The sequence below is a fragment of the Tamandua tetradactyla genome, chromosome 23 (assembly GCF_023851605.1).
Source record: "Tamandua tetradactyla isolate mTamTet1 chromosome 23, mTamTet1.pri, whole genome shotgun sequence".
Classification (NCBI taxonomy): Eukaryota; Metazoa; Chordata; class Mammalia; order Pilosa; family Myrmecophagidae; genus Tamandua; species Tamandua tetradactyla.
This window is the reverse complement of record NC_135349.1, coordinates 18,750,051-18,777,465: the sequence shown is the minus strand read 5'-3', so window position 1 is coordinate 18,777,465 and position 27,415 is coordinate 18,750,051. Positions and strand designations below refer to the sequence as shown.

At 36.9% G+C, this 27,415-nt stretch overlaps 1 protein-coding gene and 1 long non-coding RNA gene across 7 annotated transcripts in view; one reads left to right on the top strand and one right to left on the bottom strand.

Annotated features, from left to right (window-relative positions):
• The window catches only part of ZNF713 (zinc finger protein 713), a 39,315-nt gene that overhangs the window by 6,229 nt on the left and 5,671 nt on the right, over positions 1-27,415 (top strand). For 4 of the 5 annotated variants that reach the window (XM_077141064.1, XM_077141063.1, XM_077141065.1 and 1 more), the window contains exons 3-5: positions 534-622; positions 21,069-21,195; positions 21,527-21,619. In XM_077141064.1, the coding sequence (XP_076997179.1) occupies positions 536-622; positions 21,069-21,195; positions 21,527-21,619 (307 nt within the window). In that variant the 5' untranslated portion in view covers positions 534-535. The remainder of the gene's footprint in view (positions 1-533; positions 623-21,068; positions 21,196-21,526; positions 21,620-27,415) is intronic. The other variant, XM_077141066.1, reaches the window with a different exon arrangement.
• LOC143667174 (uncharacterized) lies at positions 16-26,177 on the bottom strand. 2 transcript variants are annotated; one of them, XR_013167902.1, is made up of 4 exons: positions 26,021-26,177; positions 16,184-16,294; positions 10,749-10,788; positions 16-573 (listed from the first exon to the last, which is right to left on the bottom strand). It is a non-coding gene; the product is annotated as an uncharacterized LOC143667174 (long non-coding RNA). The 2 variants fall into 2 exon arrangements; XR_013167903.1 differs by lacking the exon at positions 10,749-10,788.

Sequence of the window (27,415 nt, the reverse complement as noted above, 5' to 3'; positions counted from 1 at the left end):
ACATATTAAAAAGAGAAGAGTGAAATCTCTTTTGTATATTACAAGGGTCATCTTAGAGAGAGGAGAGGAAGGACAGATCTCTGGAGTTAAGTAGGGAGGATAATTTTTCCTCTTTGAGGGTAGTGGTTCTCATCCTTCTTGAAATCACTTAGAGACTTCAGAATTTAAAATGCTGTTGCTCAGGCCCCACCACAAACCAGTTAAGTCCAAGTCACTGGGAGTATGGTGTGAGTATTTTCATCTATTAAAAATGTCCTAGTGTGTAGCTAGAACTGAAGACTTCTGAGGTCTCTTGAGTATCTCATATACCACAATAAGTAGTGTTGTACCATAGAGGAGAGAAAATCCACCATTGAGTTCCCCAGTGTAATAAAGTATCAGAAATGTCACAGTTAATTCATCTGCCTTTTAAGCTTATGTCTTAGAGGACTTCCCTCTAAGCTGTCCACCATCTCAGTCTAAAACAGGAGTTCCAAAATTTAGACTCAGTGCTAATAAACGTTGACAAGATGCTTCTTTTCTCTTCTTCCCAGGTATGCCTTCTCAAAATGCTGTACCTCTCCAGGAAAGGAACTTGGAAGAGAAAGAAATGGATGATGGATCACAAATAGCAAGATCCCAGGTAAGTTTGGTTCTCCTGTCCTCTGAAATGCTGTTAATAGTTCTCACAATGTGGACACTTTTATTTTTCAATTCTCAGGGAAGTGCTGAGCCCATAAAATCCAGTCCAAAACTCTGAAGTCCATATGCTTTTGACCAGCAGACTCTTATGATAAATGATGATCTCTCTAGGGTGTTTCCCATTTGCCTTATATACCCTTTTACACCTCTTCTCCTCCCATTATTTTCACCAACTGTGAATTCATTTCTGTGCTAGATGTTGTGAAATAAATAAAAAGAAGCTAGTAGACTGTTTTTTAATTAGTCTCCATTTAAAGAGCCTACCAGAATTTAAACAAGGATACATGCCATTCTGTCTGTAAACACAAAGCATGATGCCAGGTCACTATAAGGACTTGGAGCCAATGGGATTATAATCTATGCCTGAGGATATCTGTTGCCACAAATTAATTCTTGTCAAGAGTCTATTGTATCCCTTCGCAAACCTGTTGAAGTCTATTGTACTTGTTCTTATAATTCTACATTATGATTAAATATTATATAAACTGGTGCAATATGAGTGTGGCAAAGAGTTGTTTCTGTGAAAATTACTTGAATGCTTTGGAGAGCCTCAAAAAATGCCAGTCACTTAAAAAAATTACTGTCAAAGTATATGTGAGTAAAACTAAGATACTGAAGGAAAAATCATTAAAATCTCAGAGGATTCTACACATATATTACTTCCCATATCCTTAGACCTTGTTCTACTTTAATGAAACAAAATAATATGTTTTATGTATGGTTTATGCAGAAAAGACAGCAGAGAACTCAATCATTAAAATCACTCTGATAATAAAGGGTTAATTCCACATCAAAAGATGAGCAAATAAATGTAAATTTATGTTTCAAATTAAAATTAGATGTTTAAGATATGTATATATCATCTTTTATGTATCTCCACTTTTACCAGCTTTTTTGCTCAACATACAAAATACTAGTTTCAATTGCTTCTCACAAGTTATTTGAGAAGGTATCCTCAGGTAGCCAGCAAACTCACTAGAGAGGATTAAAAAAAGGCCGCATCACAAAATTAATATTTAAGAAAATATAGTGTTGGATGCTGCTATGAATGCAGAAGCACCAAATACAACAGTGAACAGAAAAGAGAGACATTTAATTGAGGTTAGAGGAGTGAAGAAAGACTTTGCATGGAAGAGGTAGAATTTGAAGATGAGAGAAGATAGAAGGGCATTGCAGGCAGAAAATACAACTTGCGCAAGAGCAGGGACAAGAAGGAGACTATCAGCTGGCGCTGAGCATTTATTTGGTACATTAGTGTTTTGGGATCTTTAGGTTACAAGAAATAGAGTCATTCAGTTTACTTTTAATTGTCAGACTCCTCACAGAGAGAATAGAAAGCCATCAAGAGCCAAGGTAGCATTTCTGCTTCTCAGCATTCTAATCAGAGGAGTTGTTTTAATTTTTCAGAAACATTTATTATTGTGTTTAAGATGGAAAATGATTCATTTCATTCAACAAATATTTTTTGAGCAGCTATTGTATACCAGAAATTCTGTTTGACTTTAAATACATTAGTGAGCAAAACAGATATGGTCCTAAACCCAAGGAACTTACTGTCTGGCGGAGTCAGACATTCAGCAAATATACTAGTAAATTGCAAATTGAGATTTTTTTTCTACAGAGTAAGAATAAGGTGGGATAAATGAGCATTTGGGAATTGAAGAAGAACTTTCTGGGATAGAAAAGTTAAGCTGCAATGTGAAGGACATGTAGGAATTATAAAAAGTGAATGAAGGGCGGGCCGCGGTGGCTCAGCAGGCAAGAATGTTTGCCTGCCATGCCAGAGGACCTGGGTTCGATTCCCGGTGCCTGCCCATATAAAAATAAATAAATAAATAAAAATTTTAAAAAGTGAATGAAAAAGAGCACTATAGGCATGTGCTAAAACATCATGTGCAAAAGCCATGGCTTAGTAGAGAAATTAAAATAATAAGGTCACTGTGGCTAGAGTGGAGGGAGGAAGAGAGTGACTTTAGATGAGCTTGGAAAAATTCTAGGTCTTGGTAGCTGTAAAAAGGAGTTTGAGCTTTATTCTAAGTGCAGTGGGAATATATTCCATTGAGGGAATTTAAGAAGGAATGTAACATAAATTATCCAATTCTACTTTTAAAAGTAGAATTTTAAAATTACCCTGGTGCTATAAAATAAGTGACTTTGTGAGAGGCAGAAATGGGACAACGAAATAAACAGAAAGCTATTGCAGTATTCTAAATGATAGGAAATAGTAGCTCAAAAATAGGAGATAGAGAAAGTGGGTGGATTTCAGTGCTTTGTTTTGGGAAACAGCAGAGATTGGCTAAAGAGGTTAAGGCAAAGGAAGAGACAAAGATGATTTTTAAAATGGCAGGTTAGTGGTTAATTTTTTAACAATGGCTGTAGTTATCTGGCCATTTCAGACCAGGCCCCAAAATATGTAAATAATCCTGGAAAATTCCTAGGTAAAGGAGAATCTATCATAATATTTTATGAAGAGTCAGTATAATATAGTGGGCTCTGGAGACAGCCAGGATTCAAACCCCAACTCCACCGTTCATTATTTATAAATTACTCCTTCTTCCTCTGTTTTGCCATCTATAAAATGGGAATAATAATAAAAGTATTTGTCTCATAAAGTAATTGTGAGTATTAAATTAATTATGTTAAAAGCTTAGAACAAAAAAAAAAGCCTAGAACAGTTCCTGACATATTATAAACACTATATAAATGCTATTTTCTCACCTGCCATGCATGAGGCCCAGGTTTGATTCCTGTCCCATGTACCCCCCCTCAAAAAGTTAGCCATTTTAAATTTCACTTATAGAAAGTATAAGAAGTTCTGTTAAAGAGTACCAATTTCTATAAATTCTTTCTGATGTGTAATGAAAATAACCTTTACAGTTGTACGTTGCCTGTGTATTTCTTTTTAAATGTATAGAACCATAAGGAGATAAAGTTCCTTACATTATCTCCTTCTGAAAAGTAAAACTAAATCATGACAGATATGAAAATCCTAAATATTAAGCTAACGAAGGTTAAACCACATTTTAGAGAAATAGTCAAAGCATAAAGCAAAGGACTCCTTTATGCTTATTATTAACATTATATATAAACTGCTTTAGTCCTTCACTGGGGTTCTATTGTAAAATCAGAATATTAAGAGTAACCATGGTATAAATCATCATCACTCTGTAATTTGTCCCCTATTGTAAACACACTGGTTACACAAGAGAAATTCAGGGGATAGTTGTTGTTTTCAAGATCTCATTTGCACAGATCAGTATCATTTTTCAACTCAAACCAATTCAGATATAAATCAGGCCACTTTCTCCTCATCTGTGATAAGCCAGGTGAAACTGGAATAGAATAAACTAACTGGCTTTAGCCATTTCCTCATGGACTCCTGCATCCATATGTTGATCATACTTCTGTTCGTCGGTCCTCAAATTTCCTTAATTCCATCCTTCTCTACTTCAGCTTAGCCCCCAAAGCACAATACACCTTAAAACAACATTGCTTAATGCTCTAAGATCATGAACTCTGAAATTATTCTGTTTGACCAGTCTCCTCTCTTCACCTTTTCTGTTCCCAATAGCAGGAATGCAGTGATCCCTGCTTCTTAGTTCTCTGCATCACAGATGTACTAGGCTATCATTTCATATAATTTGCCTGAATGTTTTCAGGTATACATTAAATAGATTTCCCCACCCTTGCCCTTTTATTATTCCTTGACACTGAGGAAATCTTACTGTCCACATTTTCCAGTACACAAACTGTTCGCCATTTTTGGAGTTGCAAAACTGAGCCTACAGTGGCACTGACTGTATCTCCTGTCTCTAATTGACACCTCACTGCTGCTGAGAAACCCTTTCATTCATCTCACTGAGGATTCAGATTACTCCTCAAATCCATTCCATACTTTGACGTTTCCAAATTCCCAGTCCCAGTATATCTTGGCAAAGTCATTCAATATGAACTCGATCCATTTTCTTCTTCTTTTCTTGGAAAGCTCTGTGTATTAAACTCCTGTACTCCTGCTTCTGAGGAAGAAATGTCCTACTTTCTTCTCCTCCCTGTGGCCCCATCATCTCATTCCTCCTCTGGGACTTGTTTCTTCAGTTATCCCGTCTGATAAATGTACATTGTAGGGCTCTGGCTCCTTTCAGGCCTCTTTTAGCCTTAAAAGAATCCTCTACCCTACTTCCTTTTTAACATAAGCACTACTTTACTAGTAAATTTCTTTGAGAGGGTAGTCAGCACTTCATCCTTTCTTCCAATTATATCATAACCCTTTGCAATCTGGATTTCCAAAGAATCAAATGGTCAGAGTCATATTTTGAAAAGATTATTCTTACAAAGTTTAAAAGGATTAAAGGGGAAGTTTATTACAAGTGCCTGAATAAATAATGAGGGCCTTAATGTGATATCTATAGGATTGAAAAGGAAGGAACACATAGGAGATACTAATGAAGAATATTTTTCTAGATTTCATTAAATGATGACTGACGGGTAAGGGACTGAGAAACAGCACACCTTACAGGCAGAAAGGAAGAAAGAAAAGCTGGAGAAGAAGAGAACATGAGTAGACTAGAGAAAGCAGGACAATATAAGCTTGCTGGGGAAAGAGGCTCCTTGCATTTTTTATTTTATTAGAGACGTTTTGGGTTTACAGAGCAATCATGCATAAAAATACAGGATTTCCATACACCTCCCTATCATCAACACTTGCGTTGATGAGGAAAATTTGTTACAATTGATGATGGCACTTTTTTTTTGTAGTTCTATTTTTTTAATAGTAGCCAAATTTGTTAAAATTGATGAAAGATTATTAAAGTAGTACTGTTAACTATTGTCCATATTTACATAGGGGTATTTTTTCCCTATATTCCCAGCCTATTTTTTTTTCATGCATGTCTTTGTTTTATGATTCATTTACCCATACATAGAATAAAGGGGACGTAAGTCACAAGGTTTTTACATTTATATGGTCACAAAATGAAGGCTATATAGTTATATAATCATTATCAATGTCAAGGCTACTAGATTATAGTTCAGCAATTTCAGGTATTTCTGTCTGGCTATTCTAATACACTAGAAGCTAAAAAGATAAGTCAGTATAATGAGTCAGTAAAATCATTTGTTAAATCCTAACTTCTCACTTAAACCTCTTCCCTCTTGTTTGATCATTCTCTCAGTCTTCAAGGATATCTAGGCAGTGAGTATTCTAGCTTCTTCATGCTGAAAAGGGGTGTTGACATTATGGAGTAGAAGAATGGAAACAGTTGATGTTTTTGGAAAGAATGGTATCTCTGGAGGCTTTAAACTTCTGAAAAAAAAATAAACTTAATAGATAAAACTTTTATAGAGTCTTAGTTAGAGCCTAGGGTATTCTTTTTAAGATTTTCAGGAAGACTGTTGGTTAGGGCTTAGCATAATGTATCAGTTTGCAGTATCTGGCTGAAGCTTGTACAAAATTAACCTCCAGAATGACTTCTAACTCTATTTGAAATCTCTTACACTGAAACTTTGTTTCATTTCTCTTCCTCCTTTTAGTCAAAAAGGCATTGGCAATCCCACAATGCCAGGGCCAGGCTCATCTTTGGGAGTTATGTTTCCTGTTATCAAGGAGACTCACACCCCCAGAAGTCATGTGCCACATGGGGACAGGAGGACATGTAGTGAGTTTATTTGCAGAGTTGACTTAAAGGGAGAGACCTCATCTGAAGAATAAAAGAGGTTCTCTGGGGTTGACTTTTAGTCATAATTATAAGTAAATTAGCTTTGTCATTACAGAAATAAGTTTCATAAGGGCAAGCCTCAGGATTTGAGAGAATATCAGAAATTCCCCAGGTAGGGAAGTTTAATAGTTGCACAATTTTTCTCCAGTCCCTCAAGGGACTTTGCAAATACTTTTTTTTATTTTCTACCCCCAAAACTCTGGAATGTATCTGGGTATTACAATAACCTATAAAGAATAATAAGGTCTCATTCCCTGTTCTATGTTCCATGTAATTAAACTGTTTAAATGAACTGATCAGACAGGTTGAAACAGATGGTATGCTATAGAAAATTTAAATTTTGGACAAAATAAACATCTCTTCCTTTGGTCTCACACAGAAGTTGAAGTTTTAAAATACAAACAATAGCATCCTTTACTCAGTGTTCTGATTTGCCTTAGTCCTACCCAGGTCTCCTTTATTCATGTCTTTAAGTCTGATCTCTTTTTTCAGCTTCTTTAACAGTTGCTGTGTGGAGTACTGCTGACTTTCAGAGCTGCAGGACTCTGACTCTGAGTTTCAGGTGTCATGGAAATACCAAGTTCCAAGGAACTGCCAGCTTATACATATGGAATACAAATTCTCAGAATTTAGAGAAGACAGCCAAAACTCAGAAGTAAATGTGACCTCTATAAGAACTTACAATCTAGAAACTTTTACAATGAGCCTTATTGAACATTCTATACTCCTTAATCATCAATTGCCTAATCTCTGCCCACTTTCTATCTCCTGATAGCCTGTGTTCTCAAATTTAATTCTCAGAGTTTGCTTATTATATTTAGTTTATGTTAGTGAGACCATACAATTTTTCTCCTTTCGTTTCTGGCTTACTTCTCAAGATAATGTCCTCAAGGTTCATTCACCTCACTGTATGCCTCATGACTTCATTCCTTTCTGCAGCCGCAGAATATACCATCATATGTATACACCACAGTTTGCTCATCCACTCATCAATCGCTGTACCCTTGGGCCATCACTTTTTAACAACTTATAATTCCCAGTCCCCACTTCAAGTCTCTTTTTTCATTACCTCCACAGTTTCTGGCCTAACACATAAGAGAGGTGACATCCTCACCAACCTTTGCACTACACCTGACCTGTCTGTGATATCATAACCAGTTAACTCTCCATAACCTCACTAAAAGGCTTTTTCTCCGGGTGTCTTTGTCCCCCAAATGATTTTCCTGCCATAGCTTTAACTTAGAAGCTTTAAAAAGAAGATCTCTCTGCTCAGGAAATTTGGACCCATCTTGCCTTGAAAACTTTCTTTCATGGTTGTTGATTTAAGTATTTTAACACTTGAAAACCATGTATGAGCCAGATAAATTAAGATGATTGCTATTTCTTCCATACACTGTTGTTCTCTATTTCATGATCCCCAGCTCCTGGGTACCTAGGTAAGGAAGACAAACAGTATGAGAATAAGCCTTTGAGGAACATTTTATAGGAGGAAGAAGAACTACCAGGGGAATATATAGGGGAGAAAAACATCGTGCGATAGGAGGAAAAGTGGGATATGCCATTTCACATAAACCAGTAAGGAAAGAGTTTTTTAATTATATTGCCAGAGGAAGAGTTCTTGGATCAGATGCCAAATTGTAATTGATCAAGAAAAGTAAAACAATAAAGAGACACTAACACTCTCAGGTGTTAAGACATATTACGAAGATATTTGTAAGACATAATATCAAAAAATAAAACGCATGCAAGATTATACATAGAGAAACCAATGGAATAGAAAATAGAACCAGAAAATCCAGAAATAGATCCAAGTACTTACAGGAACTTGAAGCAATCAGAAGAGAATTTCAGCAGGCTTCCATAACCACATCTACTCACCTGCCAGCAGTAGCACTGAAATAGTCTGCCTTCCCATATACTACAAGCATCCTCTTCTCTTGTGCTCCCGATCCTTTTCTTTCTCACCTAATCAAGGATGTTGTTTATATAATCCTCCTTTATTGTATAGCATCAATATTCCCCTCATTGCAGGATCATATGTTTTTTCTCCTGTTCTAGTTTGAAAGCTGCCAGAATGCAATATACTAGAAAAAGAACAGCAATTACAAGTTTACATTTCTAAGGCCATGAAATGTCCAAATTAAGGCACCAACAAGAGGTTACCTTCACTCAAGAAAGACCAATGAAGTTTGAGGTTTCTCAGCTGGGAGGGCATGTAGTGACATCTGCTAGCTTTCTTTCCCGACTTCTTGTTTCATGAAGCTCCCACGAGGGTCTCTAGCTGCATGGGCTCTCTCGGCTTTGGTGACCATCTAGCTTTTTCCAAAATGTTCCCTCTTAAACGGCTCCAGTAAGCAACCCCACCTTGAATGGGTGGAGACACATCTCCGTGGAAACAATCAGAGGAGTCTCACCCAACAATATTAAATGAGGATTAAAGGACATGGCTTTTCTCGGGTACGTAGTAGCTTCAAACTGGCATACCTCCTACTTGCCGGTTAATCCTTCCCAGCCTCTTAAGAGGAACATTGTACCTCTTAATATTAGAACACCCAGGACTCAGGCTTTGGACCTCTTCCCTATGTATACTCCATTGGTGAACTCATCCAGTCTCATGACTTTAAATCCATTTATAAGCTTATGACTTTATAGCCTCCAGTGCAGAGTGCAGACCTCTATCCTCAACTTTAAACTCCTATTTTTATTTGCCTGACAGCTCCACTCAAATGTCCAATACACATCTGAAACACAACAAATCCAAACTTAACTCCTAATCTTTACCTCCCCATCTGTGTTGATGGCAACTTCTTTCAGTTGCTCAAGCAAAAAAAAAAAAAAAAAAAAATCCTTGATTCTTTTCTTTCTTTTATATCCAGTCCATTTGGAATCCTCTTGGCTCTACCTGCAGAGTACATACATAATCTGATTACTTCTCGCCATCTCCATTATCATTGATCCAAGCCACCATCATCTCACCTGATTTACATCTCACGGGTCTGTTATTTCCACCTACATGCTATTCTCAGCACATCTAGAGTGATTATTTTAAGATATAAATCAGATCATGTCATTCCTTTGCTGAAAATGCATAGGCCCGCATTTCACTCAGAGTAAAAGCCAAAGTCCGTATGATGGTCTAAATACTCCCACAGAATGTGTCCCTGTTACCTCTCTGATGTCATCATTTCCTTTACCCCCCATTGCTCACATTAAACTAGCCACACTGGCCTCATTCTTCTCCTTGAATATGCCAAGCACATTCTTAGGGCTTTGTACCTTATTAGTACCTTCAAGTCCTTTTTTAAATGTCATCTTCTCAGTGGTCTCTTCCCTGATCATCCTATTTAAAATTGCAGCTGTTCCACCCTACGCTCTCAAACTCTCTTGCTCTAACCTTCCTTAACTTCTAATATGTTCTAGTTTGCTAGCTGCTGGAATGCAATATACCAGAAATGGAATGGCCTTTAAAAAGGGGAATTTAATAAGTTGCTGGTTTACAGGTCTAAGGCGGAGAAAATGTCCCAATTAAAACAAGTCTATAGAAATGTCCAATCCAAGTCATCCAGGGGGAGATACCTTGGTTCAGGAAGGCCAATGAAGTTCAGGGTTTCTCTCTCAAGTGAGACAGCATGTGGCGAACACAGAGCTTCTCTATCAGCTGGAAGAGCACATGGCGAATACGGTGTCATCTGCTAGCTTCCTCTCCTGGCTTCCGGTTTCATGAAGCTCCCCAGGAGGTGTTTTCCTTCTTCATCTCCAAAGGTCACTGGCTGGTGGACTCTCTGCTCCACGGTGCTGCAGCATTCTCTGCTCTGTCCAAATCTCTCATTCTCCAAAATGTTTCCTCTTTTATAGGACTTCAGAAACTTATCAAGACTCACCCAAATGGGTGGAGACATGTCGTCCCTTAATCCAGTTTAACAACCATTCTTGACTAAATCACATCAACCAGGGAGATGATCCAATCACAGTTTCAAACATACAGTATTGAATAGAGATTATTCTACCTTTATGAAATGGGATTTATATTAAAACATGGCTTTTCTTAGGGGGCATACTTCCTTTCAAACCACCACATAATACAATATGTAATTTACAGTTATCATTTGTTTGTTGACTACTTTCCCCTCCTAGAATGTAAACTTCATAAGGGCAGAGAGTTTTAGTATCTTATTTACTTATTTACCCAACTGCCACACTTGACACATAGGAAGCACTAGATAAAAATGTGTTTACTGAAGAATTTAACATATGATAAAGGTGGCATCTCAAACCACTGGTAAACAGTTTATTTAGTAATTATGTTGGAGTTTCTGGGATGCTATCTAAAAAAAGGTAAAGGTGTGTCCATACCTCATACCTTACATCAGAGGAGTCTTCAAGTAGATCAAAACTTTAAATAAGAAAACAAAACCATGAAAGTTTTAAAAGAAAGAAATGGGAAGATTCCTTTATAGCCTTCTAAAGAAAGACTTTCTAATTGTGACTAATAATCCAGAAGCCATAAAAGGAAAGATTGGTGAATTAAAAAAAAAATCTGCATGACCAAAAAAAGAACATAAAGTAAAAAGACAAATGTCAAAATAAATATTTTGCATCTTCAAATATATTCAAATTACAAAGGGCTAATCTTTCTTATATGTAAAATGCTTCTAAATAAGAGACTGAGTCCAACAGAAAAATGTAGAAACAACTTAAAAACTTCTCAGAAAAGAAAATGCAAACAGATCTTAAACTGGAAAAATGTTCATCTGTACTCATAAAAATGTTCATCTGTACTCTTAAAGTGGAAAAATGTTCATCTGTACTCATAACAAGAGGAAATGTAATCACCACTCTTGTCTTTTTCCACGTTTGAATCTTCCACAAGCTTGATAACATATTCTGTTGACAGAGTTGGGGGGAAACAGGCACTCTCTTACTGCTGGTGTGAATGTGTGGCAGATTATATTTTCAAACAATGGCAGAATGTCTCCCATCCCAAATGCTTTTTTAACATTGTTATTTTGACTCTCATCCTATCAAGAGACTTGGGGGTCTGTGTTCCCTCCATTGAATCTGGGAAAGCCTCTGACTGCTGAAAGTGAAGTTTATGACTTTCAAGACAGATCATAAAAGGCAATAAACTTCCATCTCATTCTTCTGGGATGCTTGCTCTAAACCCAGCTACCTTGCCATGAAGAGGCCCATTGGCCAGCCCATGGAGAGGGTCACTTGGAGAAGAACAAAGGCCCAGAACCTTGACTGAGCTCCCAGCAGAAAGCCAACTCCAACCTGCAGCCATGTGAGCGAGCCATCTTAGAAGTGGGCCCTTCCATCCCCAGTCAAGCCTTCCCAGCTGATGCCACATAGGTTAGAGGCAGGATGTCCTTGCTAAACCCTGCTCAAATTATAGATTTGTGAAGAAAATAAATGATTGTTTTAAGCCCCTATAGCAATAGAGAACTGCTACAAATGTTGATGCCTGGAAGTGGGGTACCACCAAAATAAAAACCTAGAACATACCTGAGCAATGGGCAGAAGCTGGAAAGGAGGACACCTGTTAGTGAAGTCATAAAGGGCCTCAAGGAAAGTTGTGGAAGGCTAAATGGCCTTGAGGAAGCTGTCAGTTAAGCCTTATAGGCTAGTAAGGAAAATATTTTTGGAAGCTGGAGGAAAGAGTACCTTGGTAGGTAATGACAGAAGTATTGGGCATTGTCAACTGCAGTAACATGAAAATATGCTTAATAAACTCAATGGTATAGCTAAGGAGATTTTCACATAAAAGATTGAAAGTTTTACCTTGCCTCTGGCTACTTAAATAAAATGTAAGAGTAGGAAGAGAAGCTAAAAAAAGAACTGTTAAATATAAAAGAACCAGGACTTGCTGGGTTTGAAAATAGTTTAAAATTGTTTCCCCTTCCCATTTCTCCAGACATCAAGCAGTACTCAAATTAAGAAAAGATTTCAACAGGTGAGTAAAAAAGTTAGGACAAAAAAAGAAAAATATAAATGGAGGGGGGGGTGATAAGGGATAAAAAAAATTTTGGTTAGATAGTGATACTAGTGGTCAATGAGAGAGACATAAGGGGTATGGAGTTTTTCATTTGTCTTTTTTTTCCTGAAGTGATGCAAATGTTCTAAGAATGAAAATGGCAATGAATGCACAACTATGTGGTGATACTCTTAACCATTGATTGTACACTTTGGACAGTATGGTGCATGAAGATATCTCAATAAAAATAAATAGATATATGTAAAAAAGAAGGTGTCGGACCAAAGATCAGATCAAGGGTGAAATTATAGATTCTTTTTTACAACTTCAAAAAGACCTAAGGCAGTGCCTCAAAGCATCTTTCAGGCAAACAAAAGACCCTATAGGCTCTTAAGAGTATGCCTAACAGATCATCTCTGTTAAACACAAGATTTTTAAGAATCTTTAAGGTGTTGTCCCACAGTAGTCTTATAGGGAACCCAGGGTAGAGAAGGGCTTATCTCAAAGAAATTTTTGAATATAATATTTGTGTATTGGAGTGGATTATATATTAATAAATAAAAAGACCACAAAGTTTTTGAAGAATTTGTATCAACTTAGACTGAAAAGAAATAGAAATGATATAAACTGAAAAGAGGACCATTAAATTTCAATGTGCAGCAACTCTTCTAGTAAAATCATGACCCCCTCCTCCACCATGTGGGACATGACATCCAGGGGTCAAAATCTCCCTTGCAATGTGGATTATGAATCCCAGGGATGAGACTGGCCCTGGCACTCTGGGATTGACAATGCCTTCTGAGCAAATGTGGGGAAAGAATTGTAACAAAAATAAGATATTAGTGGCTGAGAGAGTTCACATAGATTGGAAAGGCTATTCTGGAAGCTACTCTTAATGCAACTTCACCTAGGTATAGCTGTTTACAGTAGTTTCCCAAACCCCAAACAAAACTATTCCTGCGAGCCCTAAAGGACACCGACTGCTCTATCTGAGGTTTTACAAAAGTTCCATGCTGTGTGATTACTTTCTAGAAACCTATAACCTCCAGATGGATTCCTAAGCCAGATAAGTCCTGAAACCCAGAAGGGCCAGCCTCTCCAGAACATCAGCTAGATCCCCCATCCCATATTATCAATAGCCCTTTCCTACATGAAAAAGGTAGAATGGGCATGGTCCAAATACCCCTAAAGATTGGGAAAAAGATCAAAAGAGAAGGAGGAATTATGACAGGAAAGGATAGGATTTAACAATGAGTATGACTGCTGAATTATATCAATATTTCTTTTTGTCTCCTGTGTCTTCAGGCAGCTAGAAGGAAAGATCTAAGATAGTGGAACTGTAACCCACACCAAACTCTGAAATCTGTTCTATAAGCTACTCATTACAAAATACTTAGAATATTTATTGCTTTTTTATATATATGCTGTATTTCACAGTAAAAAAAAAGAAAAGCAGTTAAAAAAATTTCATTGGGTAGAAGGCAGGCTGCAAACACAGGCTATCTTTTATGGAAAGGAAGATTTTTCAGAGGGCAGAAGCAAGAGTCTAGAGGGCATACCATGAATCCCAGAGAAAAACTCCCAGGGGGTAAGACTGAGCCCTAATCAAGGAATTGACAACATTTGACCAGCTTGGCTGATTTTAGAATTGCTGTGAACTGCTGTTTACTTGAATGGGAGCGTATGTAGTGTTTATTCCTTTGCCTCTCCTATCTTGTACTTTTTAGGGAGTGGTCAGAGCAGCCAAATAGCTGTTTATTAAATACGTACACGGGTCTTCATATTGAGAGAAACAGCACTCAAGCATCTCTACTCAAGTAATCATGCCTGAGGAACTGTACTCCAAGATCCTCATCTGCAAGTGGACCTGATTTAGATGGCAAGGTCCAGGACTTTGAGAGGATGCCATAATAAGATGAGACTTTTGGGGTCTTGGGGAAGAAGATGAGTTGTTTTACATGTGAGAGAAGTGAATTTTCATGACTAGAGGGTAGACATAGTATTTTTCAAAATGGCACAATATCTCCCATCTCTCAGGCTTCTCTTACTATGGATTAGATGCTTTTCACGTCAAAAGATGAGGGTCTGTGTTCCCTCTCCTTGATTCTGGGCAGGCTTCTGACTGCTGTGGAAGTGAAGCTATGTGACTTCCAAAGCTAGGTTATAAAAGGTAACCACCTTTTATAACCTAGCTTTCTCTTGGGAATCTTGCTGTTAGGATCCAGCTACCAAGCCATGAGAAAGCTTAACCTGTGGAGAAGCCCTTACAGAGAGGGATTGAGGCTTCTGGCTGAGCTCCCAGCTGACAGCCTGCACCAACATGTCAACCATGTGAATGAGCCATCTTAAAAGTAGATCCTACAGCCACCCCAGCTGAAATGACACGGAACAAAGTTTAGCTATTCCCAATAGTCACGGCCACGTTATAGATTTTGTAAGCAAAATAAATGATTTTTGCTGTTTTGAACCACTGAGTTTTGGGGTAATTAACTATACAGCAATACAGAACGTAAATTGATACAAGCCCTTTGGAGTTCAATTTCACAACGTGTCAAATTTACAGATTCACATACCCTTTTACTAGCCTTTCTTTTCTGAAGAATTGATCTGTGGGTAGATTTCCACACATATAGTGCAAAATAATATACATACAGCATAATTCATTGCAGCATTATTTTTAATAGCATAAATGTGGAAGCACCCAAAATCTATCAGTCAACTAGTTAAATAAATTGTGGTACATTCATACAATGCCACCATGCAGCTGTGGAGAAAAAAAAAAAAAACGAGAAAGCTACCTATAAACTGATACGGAGGAATTTCCAGGATAAAAGTGAAAAAAGCCAAGTGCAAAAGAGTATCTATAGTATGCTATGTTTGCGTAAAAAGGAAAAGAAGGGCTGTGTGATGGTGGCTCAGTGGCAGAATTCTTGCCTGTCATGCTGGAGGACCCGAGTTCGATTCCTGAAGCTTGTCCATGAAAAAAAAAAAAGGAATAAAACGTGTATACACACACACACACACACATAAGTATCTGCTCATTTGAGCAAAAAAAAAAGACACCTGAGGGATAAACCTGGGACTATTGAGATTGGCTCTTATAGGACATGGATGGAAATGGAGTGAAAAAGAAAAGGAGTTAGAGAAAACGGGATGATACTTCTCTAAATACACTTTTTAGTGTAGTCCTGACTTGGAACCATGTTTATATTTCACATACAATAAGAAATTAATATTAAAAGGATGGAATGGGGAGGTGTTAAAATTGAATACAAGCAGAAACAAATGAGCCAAGCTATATTCCAAATGACTAACATAGCCACACTGAGGGAGGAGCCAAAAAAATATGTTTGCCCCATGATTTTTTAACGTAGTTGGACTCTGCCCTCAAGCTAAAGGCAAGCAGACTCTAAATAGTGAACACTTAATTCCTAGGCTTTTTTTTTATGAAGAGGCATGTGTTAGCAACACAGAAATCACCTTTTTTACATTCTGAGATTGAGCAAATAAATACCTTTGGTTAGCCAGATTTCTCATAGAGAAGGGAATTACAAATATGGAGAAGACACTAGAAAAATAAAATGAACCTTGCCATGTTGAATTAGACTAAGGGTATCTGAGGACTCATAATTTTAATACATGTAGCTAGTTACAGAAATAGGCATAGAGGTACAGGTGTCTGTGTGGTTACATATACATAACTCATCATATGTGTGTATATGTGTGTGTTCACATATATGTACCTCGTTTTATAAATATATGATTTCCCAAAGATGGTATAGAAGAAATAATATTCTGGTAGCAGTGAACCCACCTGGTACCAAGATCCAGATCTTGGTTTCTAAATACTATTCTTCATCAAAATGAACCAGGAATACTTGGGAAAATGGCTGGAACCGCAGACTCTTAGAGAAATCACTGATACCTGCCATGGGGAAGGGAAAGCACAAGGTAAACCTGGATATCTCTTTTCAAAAAAAAGGAAGTACTAAAGAATGATAAGAACATGTCAAAAGAACACATGAGCTTTAAGGGGCTGACCAAAGCTATAAAATTTTGAACATTAAAATAATAGTAAAGGAATATAACCTATTGAGTAAAATAAGAATCCATAAATCTACACTTGAATGAATGAAAAGGGAAACTTCTGAATCACAGTGGAAAACCAACTAATACATGTAAAATGATGTAGTAAGAAAAATACTCTCTGGCAACCAACATAATTGTAATAGATTCAGTCAAGAATCGTCAGTGGTTGCTAAAACTGGTGGATGGAAGTTTGAGGAGGAACAAGACATTTACAGTCTCAAAAACTCCCCACAAGATGTGTATTAATTACAAAATGAAAATAGTAATTTTCCACTAAAATTTACTGATAATACCACCTTAACCGAATTGTCAGAACTATTGCTAGTAATGAGACAAGTCAACAGTGTGTACCTCCTGTTATGATTCATGAGTAGAGCACATGAATGCTATTCCTGTGCATAACCTGCATCTAGTCATAAGGAAACATCGACAAACCCAAATTGAGGTTTATTCTACAAAATAGCCTGTACTTTTCAAAGTGCCAAAGTTATGGAATACAAAAGCTCAGAAACTATTCCAGACTAAAGAAGAATAAAAGTACAAGATAACTAAATGCAGGGCATGATCTTCAATTTTCTTTTATTATACAGGACATTATTGGGAAAATTTAATAAGATCTGTAGACTAGACAACAATTTATATCAGCATTAATGTCCTGATTTTGATAATTGTACTATGGTTATGTAAGAGATTTCTTTGTTTGGAGAAATAAACATCAAAGTATTTAAGAGTAAAGGGGCATCATGTCTGCAACTTAACTCAGTCCAGAATATATCATGTATGTAATACACACACATATATTATGTGAACATATATAAATAGTGTTTGTGTATGTATGGAGAGAGAGAATGTGAGGAGAGAAAGGGTAGTTTGTTTTACTATTCTCGTGACTTTCCTCTAAGTCTGAAATTGTCAAAATTTTTTAGATTTTAAAAACAATAATGGGCATGCATTCTATGTCCTAATATTTCTCATATGGAATATCTCCAGGATTTAATGTTAGGTTAAAAAACAGTATATAAAATATGTTTACCTTTGTGGGGAAAAAAAAGTGGGGAGAAGAAATAAGAATCCATTTTCATCTGTGCATAAAAGAAAATTTCTGAAAAATGTACATTAAAAACTAAAAGCAGTCATTATTTGTTGGAGAGTAGAAGCAAGACAGAAAGGGAGATAGACATTTTCTGCTGTATACTTTTTAATATGTTTTTGCTACTAAGCCATATTAATTCATGAGAGGAGCACATGTGGTGACTTGTAGTTAAGAAACATGAGAACATGTTTTTAATTCATTCCTAAGCATGTGAATCCATTGTAAATGGGCCCTTTTGAAGATATTATTTTAGTTAAGGTGTGGCCAACTGCATTACGATGGGTCTTAATCCTATTACTGGAGACCTTACAGAGAAACCACAAGAAAAAGCCACAGGGAAAGAGCTGGGAAAAAAAGAGAAGACAGCTGCCACATACATTGCCCCATAACAGAAAACAGCCAGCCCTGGAATGCCACAGTTGTCAAGGAGAAAACTTGCCAGTGCCTGGATCTTCTCCTAGCCTCAAAACTGTGAGCCAGTAAATTATCATTGTTTAAACCAATCCATTGTATACTTGTTTTAGAAGCTAGAAAACTAGACCAAGTGCCTATCTAAAAGTTAAATTCAGATAACAGTATGAAAGAAAAAAAGAGTAAGACACTAGAAGAAACTGGTAACCAGTGCAAGGTAGTCATTAGAAGGTATAGAAGGAAGGAAGGCGAGGCTATTGATTAAAACAGCCAAAAAACTATGATTCATAGTTTTCCTCACTTCTGCTGACATAGCACCACAGGTGCTACACTCAAAAAGCATAGGGAAAATTGACTGGAAGTTAGAAAGAAAAGTCACAAGAAAATGGAAGATATTCAGAGAAACAGAAAACACTTTATGGTATAATGGAAAAAACAAAGGCTTTAAAATAAGAGATCTACAGTCAAATCCTATTGCTGCTACTTACTAGCCGTATTTCGTTTGATAAATTACTTACCTACTTCTTGATTTACTGATTCATCTCTAGATTGTCTGTGTCATTGGATTGATACATATCGAAAAGATTTGTTATCAGAGCATGAAAATTAACTTAAATATTTTATTTAAATATTAAATCTTATGGGGAAAAGTACTTATCTGAAACAATGCACTCTACTCACTCTGAAGAATAGAGGTGTTATTGTACCCATGTAGGGTGATAGTGATTAGGGAGGAAGGGGAGGCTAGCTAAGGATTATTTAAGCATTGACAGACCAACTCTGCAAGTGAAACCATTGCCCTCCCCCCTATATGGGACATGACGTTCAGGGGTGCAAATATCCCTGGTGGCATGGGAGATGACCCCCAGGGATGAGTCTGGCCCTGGCCCTTGGGTTCAACAATGCCATCCTGACCAAAAGGGGGGAAAAGAAGTATAACAAATAAGGTATCAGTGGCTGAGAGAGTTCAAATAGAATCAAGAGGCAACTCTGGAGGTCACTCTTATGTAAGCTTCAGTTAGGCATTACTGCCTATCATAACTTCCTGTGCTAGTTTGAAATGATGTATAGACCCTAGAAAAGACATGTTTTAATCCTAATCCCATTTTGTAAAAGCAGCCGTTTCTTCTAATCCCTATTCAGCATTGTATGTTTGAAACTGTAATTAGATCATCTCCCTGGAGGTGTGATGTAATTGAGTGTGGTTGTTAAACTGGATTAGGTGATGGCATGTCTCCACCCATTCGGGTGGGTCTTGATTAGTTTCTGAAGTCCTATAAAAGAGGAAACATTTTGGAGAAAGAGATTCGGAGAGAGTAGAGAATGCTGCAGCACCACGAAGCAGAGTTCACGAGCCAGTGACCTTTGGAGATGAAGAAGGAAAATACCTCCCAGGGAGCTTCATGAAACTGGAAGCCAGGAGAGAAAGCTAGTAGATGAGGCCATGTTCACCATGTGCCCTTCCAGCTGAGAGAGTGGAGCCCTGACTGTGTTCGCCTTGTGCCTTCTCAGTTGAGAGAGAAACTCTGAACTTCATCGTCCTTCTTGAACCAAGGGTGTCTTTCCCTGGATGGATGCCTTTGTTTGGAAATTTCTATAGACTTGTTTTAATTGGGACATTTTCTCATCCTTGGAACTGTAAACTAGCAACTTATTAAATTCCCCTTTTCAAAAGCCATTCTGTTTCTGGTATTCTGCATTCCAGCAGCTAACAAACTAGAACACTTCCCAAACCCCAACCAAAACCATTCCAACCAATCCTAGGGCAATGTATAAGACTCTACCAAGGTTCCATGCAGTAAAGTGACTTTCTAGAAACCTACAATCTCTAGATGGGTCCTTGGACAAGATAAATCCTGATACCTAGAGAGGCCAGTCTCTCCAGAACATAAGCTAGACCCTTTCCTTACCCTATATTACAAACAGCCCCTTCCAGCGTGAAAAAGTTAAAATGGCCATAGCCCAAATACCCCTAAGGAGTGGAAGAAAGATCAAAGGTTATGGTAGAGTTATACAGCAGATGTAGGGTTTAACAAACCAATATGATTGTTGAATCATTATATTGATATTTCTTCTAATCTCCAGTATCTTAGATCAGCTTGAAGTAAAAACCTAAAATTGTGGAATTGCAACCCATACCAAACTCTGAAACCTGTACTGCAATTAATGTGGCAATGTGCTTTGAAATTTATTGCTTTTTTGTATAGACATTATTTTTCACAAAAAAAAAGAAAAAAAGTCAATTGTGATGATAAAATACTTATTCCTTCTAGCCTCCAATGTTCTGGAGCAGCTGGAAGGAAAAATCTAAGATGATGGTATGGATAGATCTGGGATCTTTCCTGTAACTACTTGTTGAAGAGTGCTTTGAAAACTACGGTTTTTTTTTTCTTTCCTCGTTTTGTATGTATGTTATATTCTATAATAAAAAATAATTTTTAAAAAAGCATTGACAGAGTACACAAGTGGTTCAGTGCTAGAATCATGCAGGAGGCCCATGGTTGATTCCCGGACCATGCACCCAAAAGAAAAAGCATTGATAATGGGGAAATTAAGAGGTCACCTTTTTGTTTATTTGAAACACCCCCTGAGACAAAGACATTTGTTTTACTGATCCTAACACATATCGTGTGCCTGCTCCTCTTGGCTATTTACCTTTTTTTTTTTCCTTAACACACTAGAAAATACTATCTCCTCTTCTTCCAAAATGTAAGTATCTATTATCAACCCACATGAGATCCACCCCCTTGATTACCTATGTTATTGTTTCAAAACATCCTGAACTCTTTCATTTCTGAAATCTTGTAGCATTTTCCCATATGAAGTTTTTTATTTTTTAGATGAGATGAAGTCTTTCTATAACAAATTATAAAAAGCATAAAAGACAAGGATTAATTACTGTATTTTTTATTACATCTCTTAAGATAATAGAAAGACAGGTATCTAATTGTTTCAGATTTTTTACCTGGGCTACTCAGAGCCCAGAAGTCTCATAGCACAACCCCTTTAGACATCCTAACTTTGTCCAGTGCTTACTTTCACCTTGGCTACTGAGGACCCTGTCAGAAGGGTTTCTGGCTAAACAGAAACATGCTTGATGTTTCAGGAATCAGTGACCTTCCAGGATGTGGCTGTGGACTTCACCAGAGAGGAGTGGGACCAGCTGTACCCTGCTCAGAAGAACCTATACAGAGACGTGATGCTGGAGAACTACAGGAATCTGGTCACCTTGGGTAAGGCGGTATCCCTATGAAACTGGCAACCATCAAATAGGTTTATTTCCTCAAGTAATAAAAGCCTCCAAAGCTCCTATGAATGTAGTTTAGGCCAAAACAGAAGAATGTGCTTATCAGTTTTGGACACAGAGACCATTGTTTCCTACCCTATCACCTTAGCTGAAACTCAGACTTCAAGTTTTAGAGGAGTACCTTTATTTTGCTGTCTCTGAAGCCTCCTCTTTCTAAATTCCAAGGGCGTACAGACTAGAAGGGTTGGAAATGAATTCTGAGAGAGATTTTTGTTCTCAGTATATCCTCCTGTGATGTACAATTTTCCCATATATAGGGCATCAACTTTATAAGCCAGAGGTAATTACTCAGTTGGAGGAAGAAGAACAGTGGATGATGGAAGGAGGATGTTCACTAGACAGCTATCCAGGTGAGAAGCAAATATTTGAGCATTTACTGCTTACTGAGGGAAAATAGTCACTTTTGAAATACTCAACTGAATGTGCTCCAATAATCTTCCTCTGGAATTTAAAGAACACTAAGGCCTTTTTAAAAACTCAGTTTATATTTGATTTTTTTTTTCCAAAGTAGAAATGGGCCTTCTTGTTTTTTTCTGATTTAGCATAAAATATATGCTTCTTATTAAAAATCTTTCACAATAAAAAAGATTTTGGAGTTACTTGGTTTGAACATCCAAAAATATCTTAATGTTGCGAATCTCCATATGTCGTTTTCTTTCCATTTTTCTCTCTTCATACCTATTCTCGTTATTTTTTTAAATCTTACTTTCTAAATCAAAAATCCTCTGGCATCTTTACCTACTTTTCATGTTTTCTTTTTTCTTTTTATTATCTAACCTTTTAAGCTTGTCGAAAACCCACAGCCTTAATTCTAACTCTTCTGCTCATCTTGTGATATTACCTCTCTCCATCATGGGCTATTAAAATTTTCTTGGATGGAGCTTATGGCTAACTTCCTTTCCATCAAATACTGTGTCTTTTTCATTTGTTGTCTCCCATGATTTTGTTGCATTTGATTGTGATAACTTGACCTCCTTGAAATTCTCTTCCACCCTGGCTTGTGATCCGCGTTGTTCTTGTCCCTTTGAGCTTCTCTCCTATATCTCTACCTGTTCTTTTACTACCTTCTCTTCTTTCTTAGTCATATATTGCTATGGACTTGATATTCCATTTTGTGGTACAGTGCTTTTAAATAACCTTTTTATGTCAGTTCCCCATTTCTAATTTCCAGCGCCAATATTTCACCCACATTTTCTTCCCAGATTTCACTGATCTAAATTATGTTTCTGGTTATAAATGTTGTACTGTCGCTTTATGTATTTCAAAACATGGATCTATTGGCTTAATACTTTCTTCTTCAAAACATCTTACTAAATAATATGATTTCACAGCCAGAAAAAGAAATTCCTTAGTTTCATATTTTCAGCTTACCATCTACAATGCTCTTTCAGATTAATTTCAGCAAATATTGAAGTAAGTACCTGGTAACTGTATGTCAGATACTGAGTTAGGTGTTCACTCTGGCCCTTAAGCCAGGCCTACCACATCTCTATCTAGTTCCAACTGTATGATTCTTTGCCTCTGGTACCTGATTTTGACATTGGACTTAATTTTCTGACATTCAGGGAATTTGAGGAGCATGGATTATAGCTACCAAGATTAGTGGAAACTAACCAAAGATGGGTAAAGGGATTACCAAGCAATTTTGAGGACTCAAATGAGATTTTTCCCTATACATTTGTGGTTTCTAATTTACATGGGTAGGTCATTTCTACTGTGATGTTTATAGAGCCTAAGTTTGTGGCCTGTTAGACTAGTGAGGGTAAAGAAGGAAAATGTGGGCAAGTGAGTTAATTAAGTAATTTGGTATAGAGTACAGGAAGCAACAGAAAGTGAGCTGAGGCCTTAAGAGGATAGAAAACTAGGACACAATGGAGAATCAAAGAATTGGAATCTAGACAAGGTCAGAAAGCAGGCAGAGTATGAATTAAGACATAAGACCACTTACTGGGTCAGAAACAGTGATATTTGACTTTGAAATTGCTTTTATGGAACAGTCAATTTCCCAAGTATAACTAGTAGCCATGTAAATAGATTGTTGAGGTGAAGTGAGGGTAAAAACCAAAAAAACTACAAGTTGAAAGATAAGGTGGAAGCCAAGAGCCCATTTCATACCAACTAAAAAGACAGAACTTCTAGAAATAAACTTCTAGGAATAAACATGTAACAAGAAATTGTAGCACCTGCATGAGGAAATTTTTTAAACATTTCTGAAAGACAAATAAAATTGAATAAATGGAAAGACATACCAAGCTGTTAGTGACCCTATATTAATTTATACATGTAATATTATCCCATAAAAAGTGCCTACAAGATATTGGTTGAACTAGGAAAGCTCATTTTAAAGTTAATTTTTTAAGAAGTTCATTTTAAAGTTAATTATATATATATAATAAAATCTCAGTAATTAGAACAAAATCAGATCAACTGAACAGAATAGAAAATCTAGAAATAGACCCAAATTCGTGCAGAAATGTAGTAAATAATAAAAGCCATTGTTTCATATCGGGGAAAAAAGTGGACCTTTTAATAAATGTTAGGTAGCCATCTGAGAAGATAATCCATATCTTACATCTTAAATGAAGATAAATTATAAAGAAATAAGAGATTTCAGTGTAAAATGTGAAACCAAAAGAGACCTGGGAAAAAACATGGGAGAAATTTTTTTGTAACCTTGAGGTGGGGAAGTTCTTTCTGCCTACCAGAAGCCATAAAAGAAAAGATTCATACATTCAACACACAGATCCAAAAGTGATTCCTGGTACAAAATAACAGTAAGTAAAGTAAAAAGATAAATAGCACTGGGAAGAAACATTTGGCACTTCTATCAAAAAGGCTAATCTCTCTAATCTATAAAATGCTCCTCTAAAGCAATAAGAACCCAACAACCCAGAAGGAAAATGCACAAACAGTATGAGCAGTTAGTTTTCAGGTAAGGGCTATGGCTAGCTCTTGACGTATGAAAAAGTGTTCATCCTCACTCATGATAGGAGAAATGCAAATTAAAACTGCACTGACTTAACTTTTCTTGCCTGTCAGATTAGCAGAAGTCCAGAACTTTGACAGCGTACTCTGTTGATGAGTCCATGGAAAGGAAAGCACTCTCATGACATTGCCGGTGTCATTGTAGAATGGCAGTCACTATTACATGTAATTTTAATTTAACAGTGTATGTCAAAATCTCAAATCCATTTATCTTTTCACCAGGTAATCTTACTTATGGAAGTTTATCCTGCATATATACTACACATGTAAGAAATGATGATGGCAAAAAAAAAAGAAATGATGAATGTACAAAGCTATTCATTGCAGCATTGTTTGTAAGACTAGAAACAACCCAAGTGTCCATTAGGAGATTAGGCAAATAAGCTGTGCAACTCCTTTAAAAAGGGAGGGGCAGCTCTCTATAATATGGAAACATTTCTGGGATGTAATGTGTTAAAAAAAAAAAGCAAGATGCATAAATATGTGACATGTTATATCTTGTGTTGGGGGTAGGGATAAGTATCTGTATTTGCTTGACTAGAAGGAAACACTAAGAAAGACACACAAGAACTAATAGAAGGGATTCTCTATAGGGAGCATAGAAGGGATAGGAAAAACATTGTGAACCTGGGTATTGAATCAGTCAGCCATACGGAAGTTAAACTCATGATGGTGGCAAATTATGGGATGGAGAGAACAAGCTGTGAGCAAGACTGAACTCATCTAGACCTGGTACACTTTATTGGACAGGGTTTTTAGAAGTTTGAATTGAGTTTCAGGGTCAGTTGGGATTAACCATTGAACAGTATGGTATGAAAGCCAAGAACAGCATCCAAAAGTGAAAGTCTAAAGTCAAATAGTATGAAGCATGAACATAGCAAAAATGAAAACCATAGTACCTATAAAAAAGAATATTTTGAGTGAAGAGATATGGTGGGTTGTATGTGAAATAGGTAGTATATCTGGCTGTTGGTCAAATATGTAACAACATTAATACTTTCTAAACAGAAGAGTATAAGATGAACCACCAGTCAACACAAGGATATCTTAGACTAATCAAAGCATTTCCTTTGTAGATAACATCATTTGGCATTGTAGGCTCTGTATGAACAGAACATAGTATATAGCCAGGTGGTTTTGTAAATAAAGTTATATAAGTACATAGCCACACTCATTCGTTTATGTATTGTCTGTGGCTGCTTTCACACTGCAACACCTCAGTTGCAGCAGAGACCGTAGGACCCGCAAAGCCTAAAATACTGATTCTCTGGCTCTCCCAGCCCCTGCTAAAGCAGTAGTTTTTAATTATTTTTAACTACCACTGTCATTAAGAAATTCATTTTTATTGTAACCCATAAAATCTATATAATCTATAAAACTGAAACAAAAGTTATATCACAAATATCCTTATCACTGATTTGTGAACTTTGATATTTTCTCTTTTTTTAGTCAAAACAGACTAAATTTTTTTAATTCTAGTTTCTACTCACTAAATATCATGACCCACTCTAAATCAAGACACACTCTTTCAGGGGTGTATGAGTGATTCTGTGGTAGAATGCTCACCTGCCATGCGGAAGACCTGGGTTCAATTCCTGGCCCAAATAGCCAAAAAAAAAAAAAAAAAGCAGAAAAAAGAAAAACAGAGGGAGAAACTCTTTAAATGAATAAAAGAGAGCTGAAAATATAACAGTACTTTCCAAGTAGAAAGGGTAAATATTTTTAAAAAAAAATTGTTTCCCCCCCCTCCATTCCTCCCTACTTACCTTCCTTTTTTCTCCTTCCCTCCTTTCCTTACTTCCTCCCTTCTTTCCTTGTTTTCTCCTTCAGAAGATATTGGGTGAGGCTGAGCAAGGTAAGCATTTACTTAGTGAGGTGCACCTGGGTATAGAAGGCTGTTCAAATTGCCAAGTGACATCACAATATGCTTACAGCAATGAAGAGTCTATCTAGAAGCTATCCATTCTTAGATACAATGGAGTTCATAGGTGCCCTAGAAATCTAATTGTATTAAAGACCCATTACTCCCAGTGGCAGAGAGAGTTCAAATAAAGTCAAGTGGCTACTCTGGAGTTTGCTGTTATGCCAACTTCAGTTAGACCTTGCCACCTATCATAACCTGCCAACCCCCAAACAGGACCAGTCCAGCCAATCCTAAAGAACACCTAGGACGATATATAAGATTCCACAAGGGTTCTATGCACTAGAGTAACTTTCCAGAAATCTGCAGCCTCCAGATGGGTCCCTGGGCCAGAAAAATCCTGAAACCTAGCCCAACCTCTCCAGAACATCAGATAGTTCCATCTCCCTACCCCATATTAGTGACAAACCCTTCCAATATAAAAAATTTAGAATTGCCATAGCCCAAACAACCCTAAAGAGAGGGATAGAAAGATTAAAGATGATGGTAGAGTTATACAGAGAAGATAGGATTTAGCAAATGAATATGAATGCTGAATCATTAAATTGATATCTCTTTTATTCTCCAATATCTTAGAGCAGCTAGAAGTAAAAACCTAAAATTGTGGAATTGTAAACCACGTCAAACTCTGAAATAGTTCTACAACTAATTGTGGTGATAACTGTAGTTTTTTGTATATTTTTCACAAAAAAGAAAGAAGGAAAAAAGTCAATTGTGACGATAAAAAAAAATTTAAGCCCTCTGGCCGCCTATATTCTGGAGCAGCTAGAAATAAAAATATGAGAGGATCGTATGATAGCCCATGACAAACTCTGGGATCTGTCCTGTAACTACTTGTTGAAGAGTGCTTTGAAAACTATTGCTTTTTTATTTCTTTGCTTTGTATATGTGTTATACTATACAATAAAAAAAAAGTTTAAAAAAAAAAAAAAAAAGACCCATACTCCGTAGAGCTGACCCTGGGAAAATGAGGTCCATGGGAGAAGATTATAAGCAAAGAGAGTAACCACCTTAAGACTAGAGTAGGCTATGCAAATTCCCCATTTTTCTTTATGATGAGCTTTCAGACAGCTGCAAGAGTAGATGAGCCTGGTGAACCCCTGCAGGAGAGCCTTAGTCTTGACTATTTATGACAGTTAGTATACTCACTGCATTAGCTAGGGTTCTCTAGAGAAAAATAATCAGCAGGAGATATCTGTAAATATAAAATTTATAAAAGTGTCTCACACAACTCTGGGGA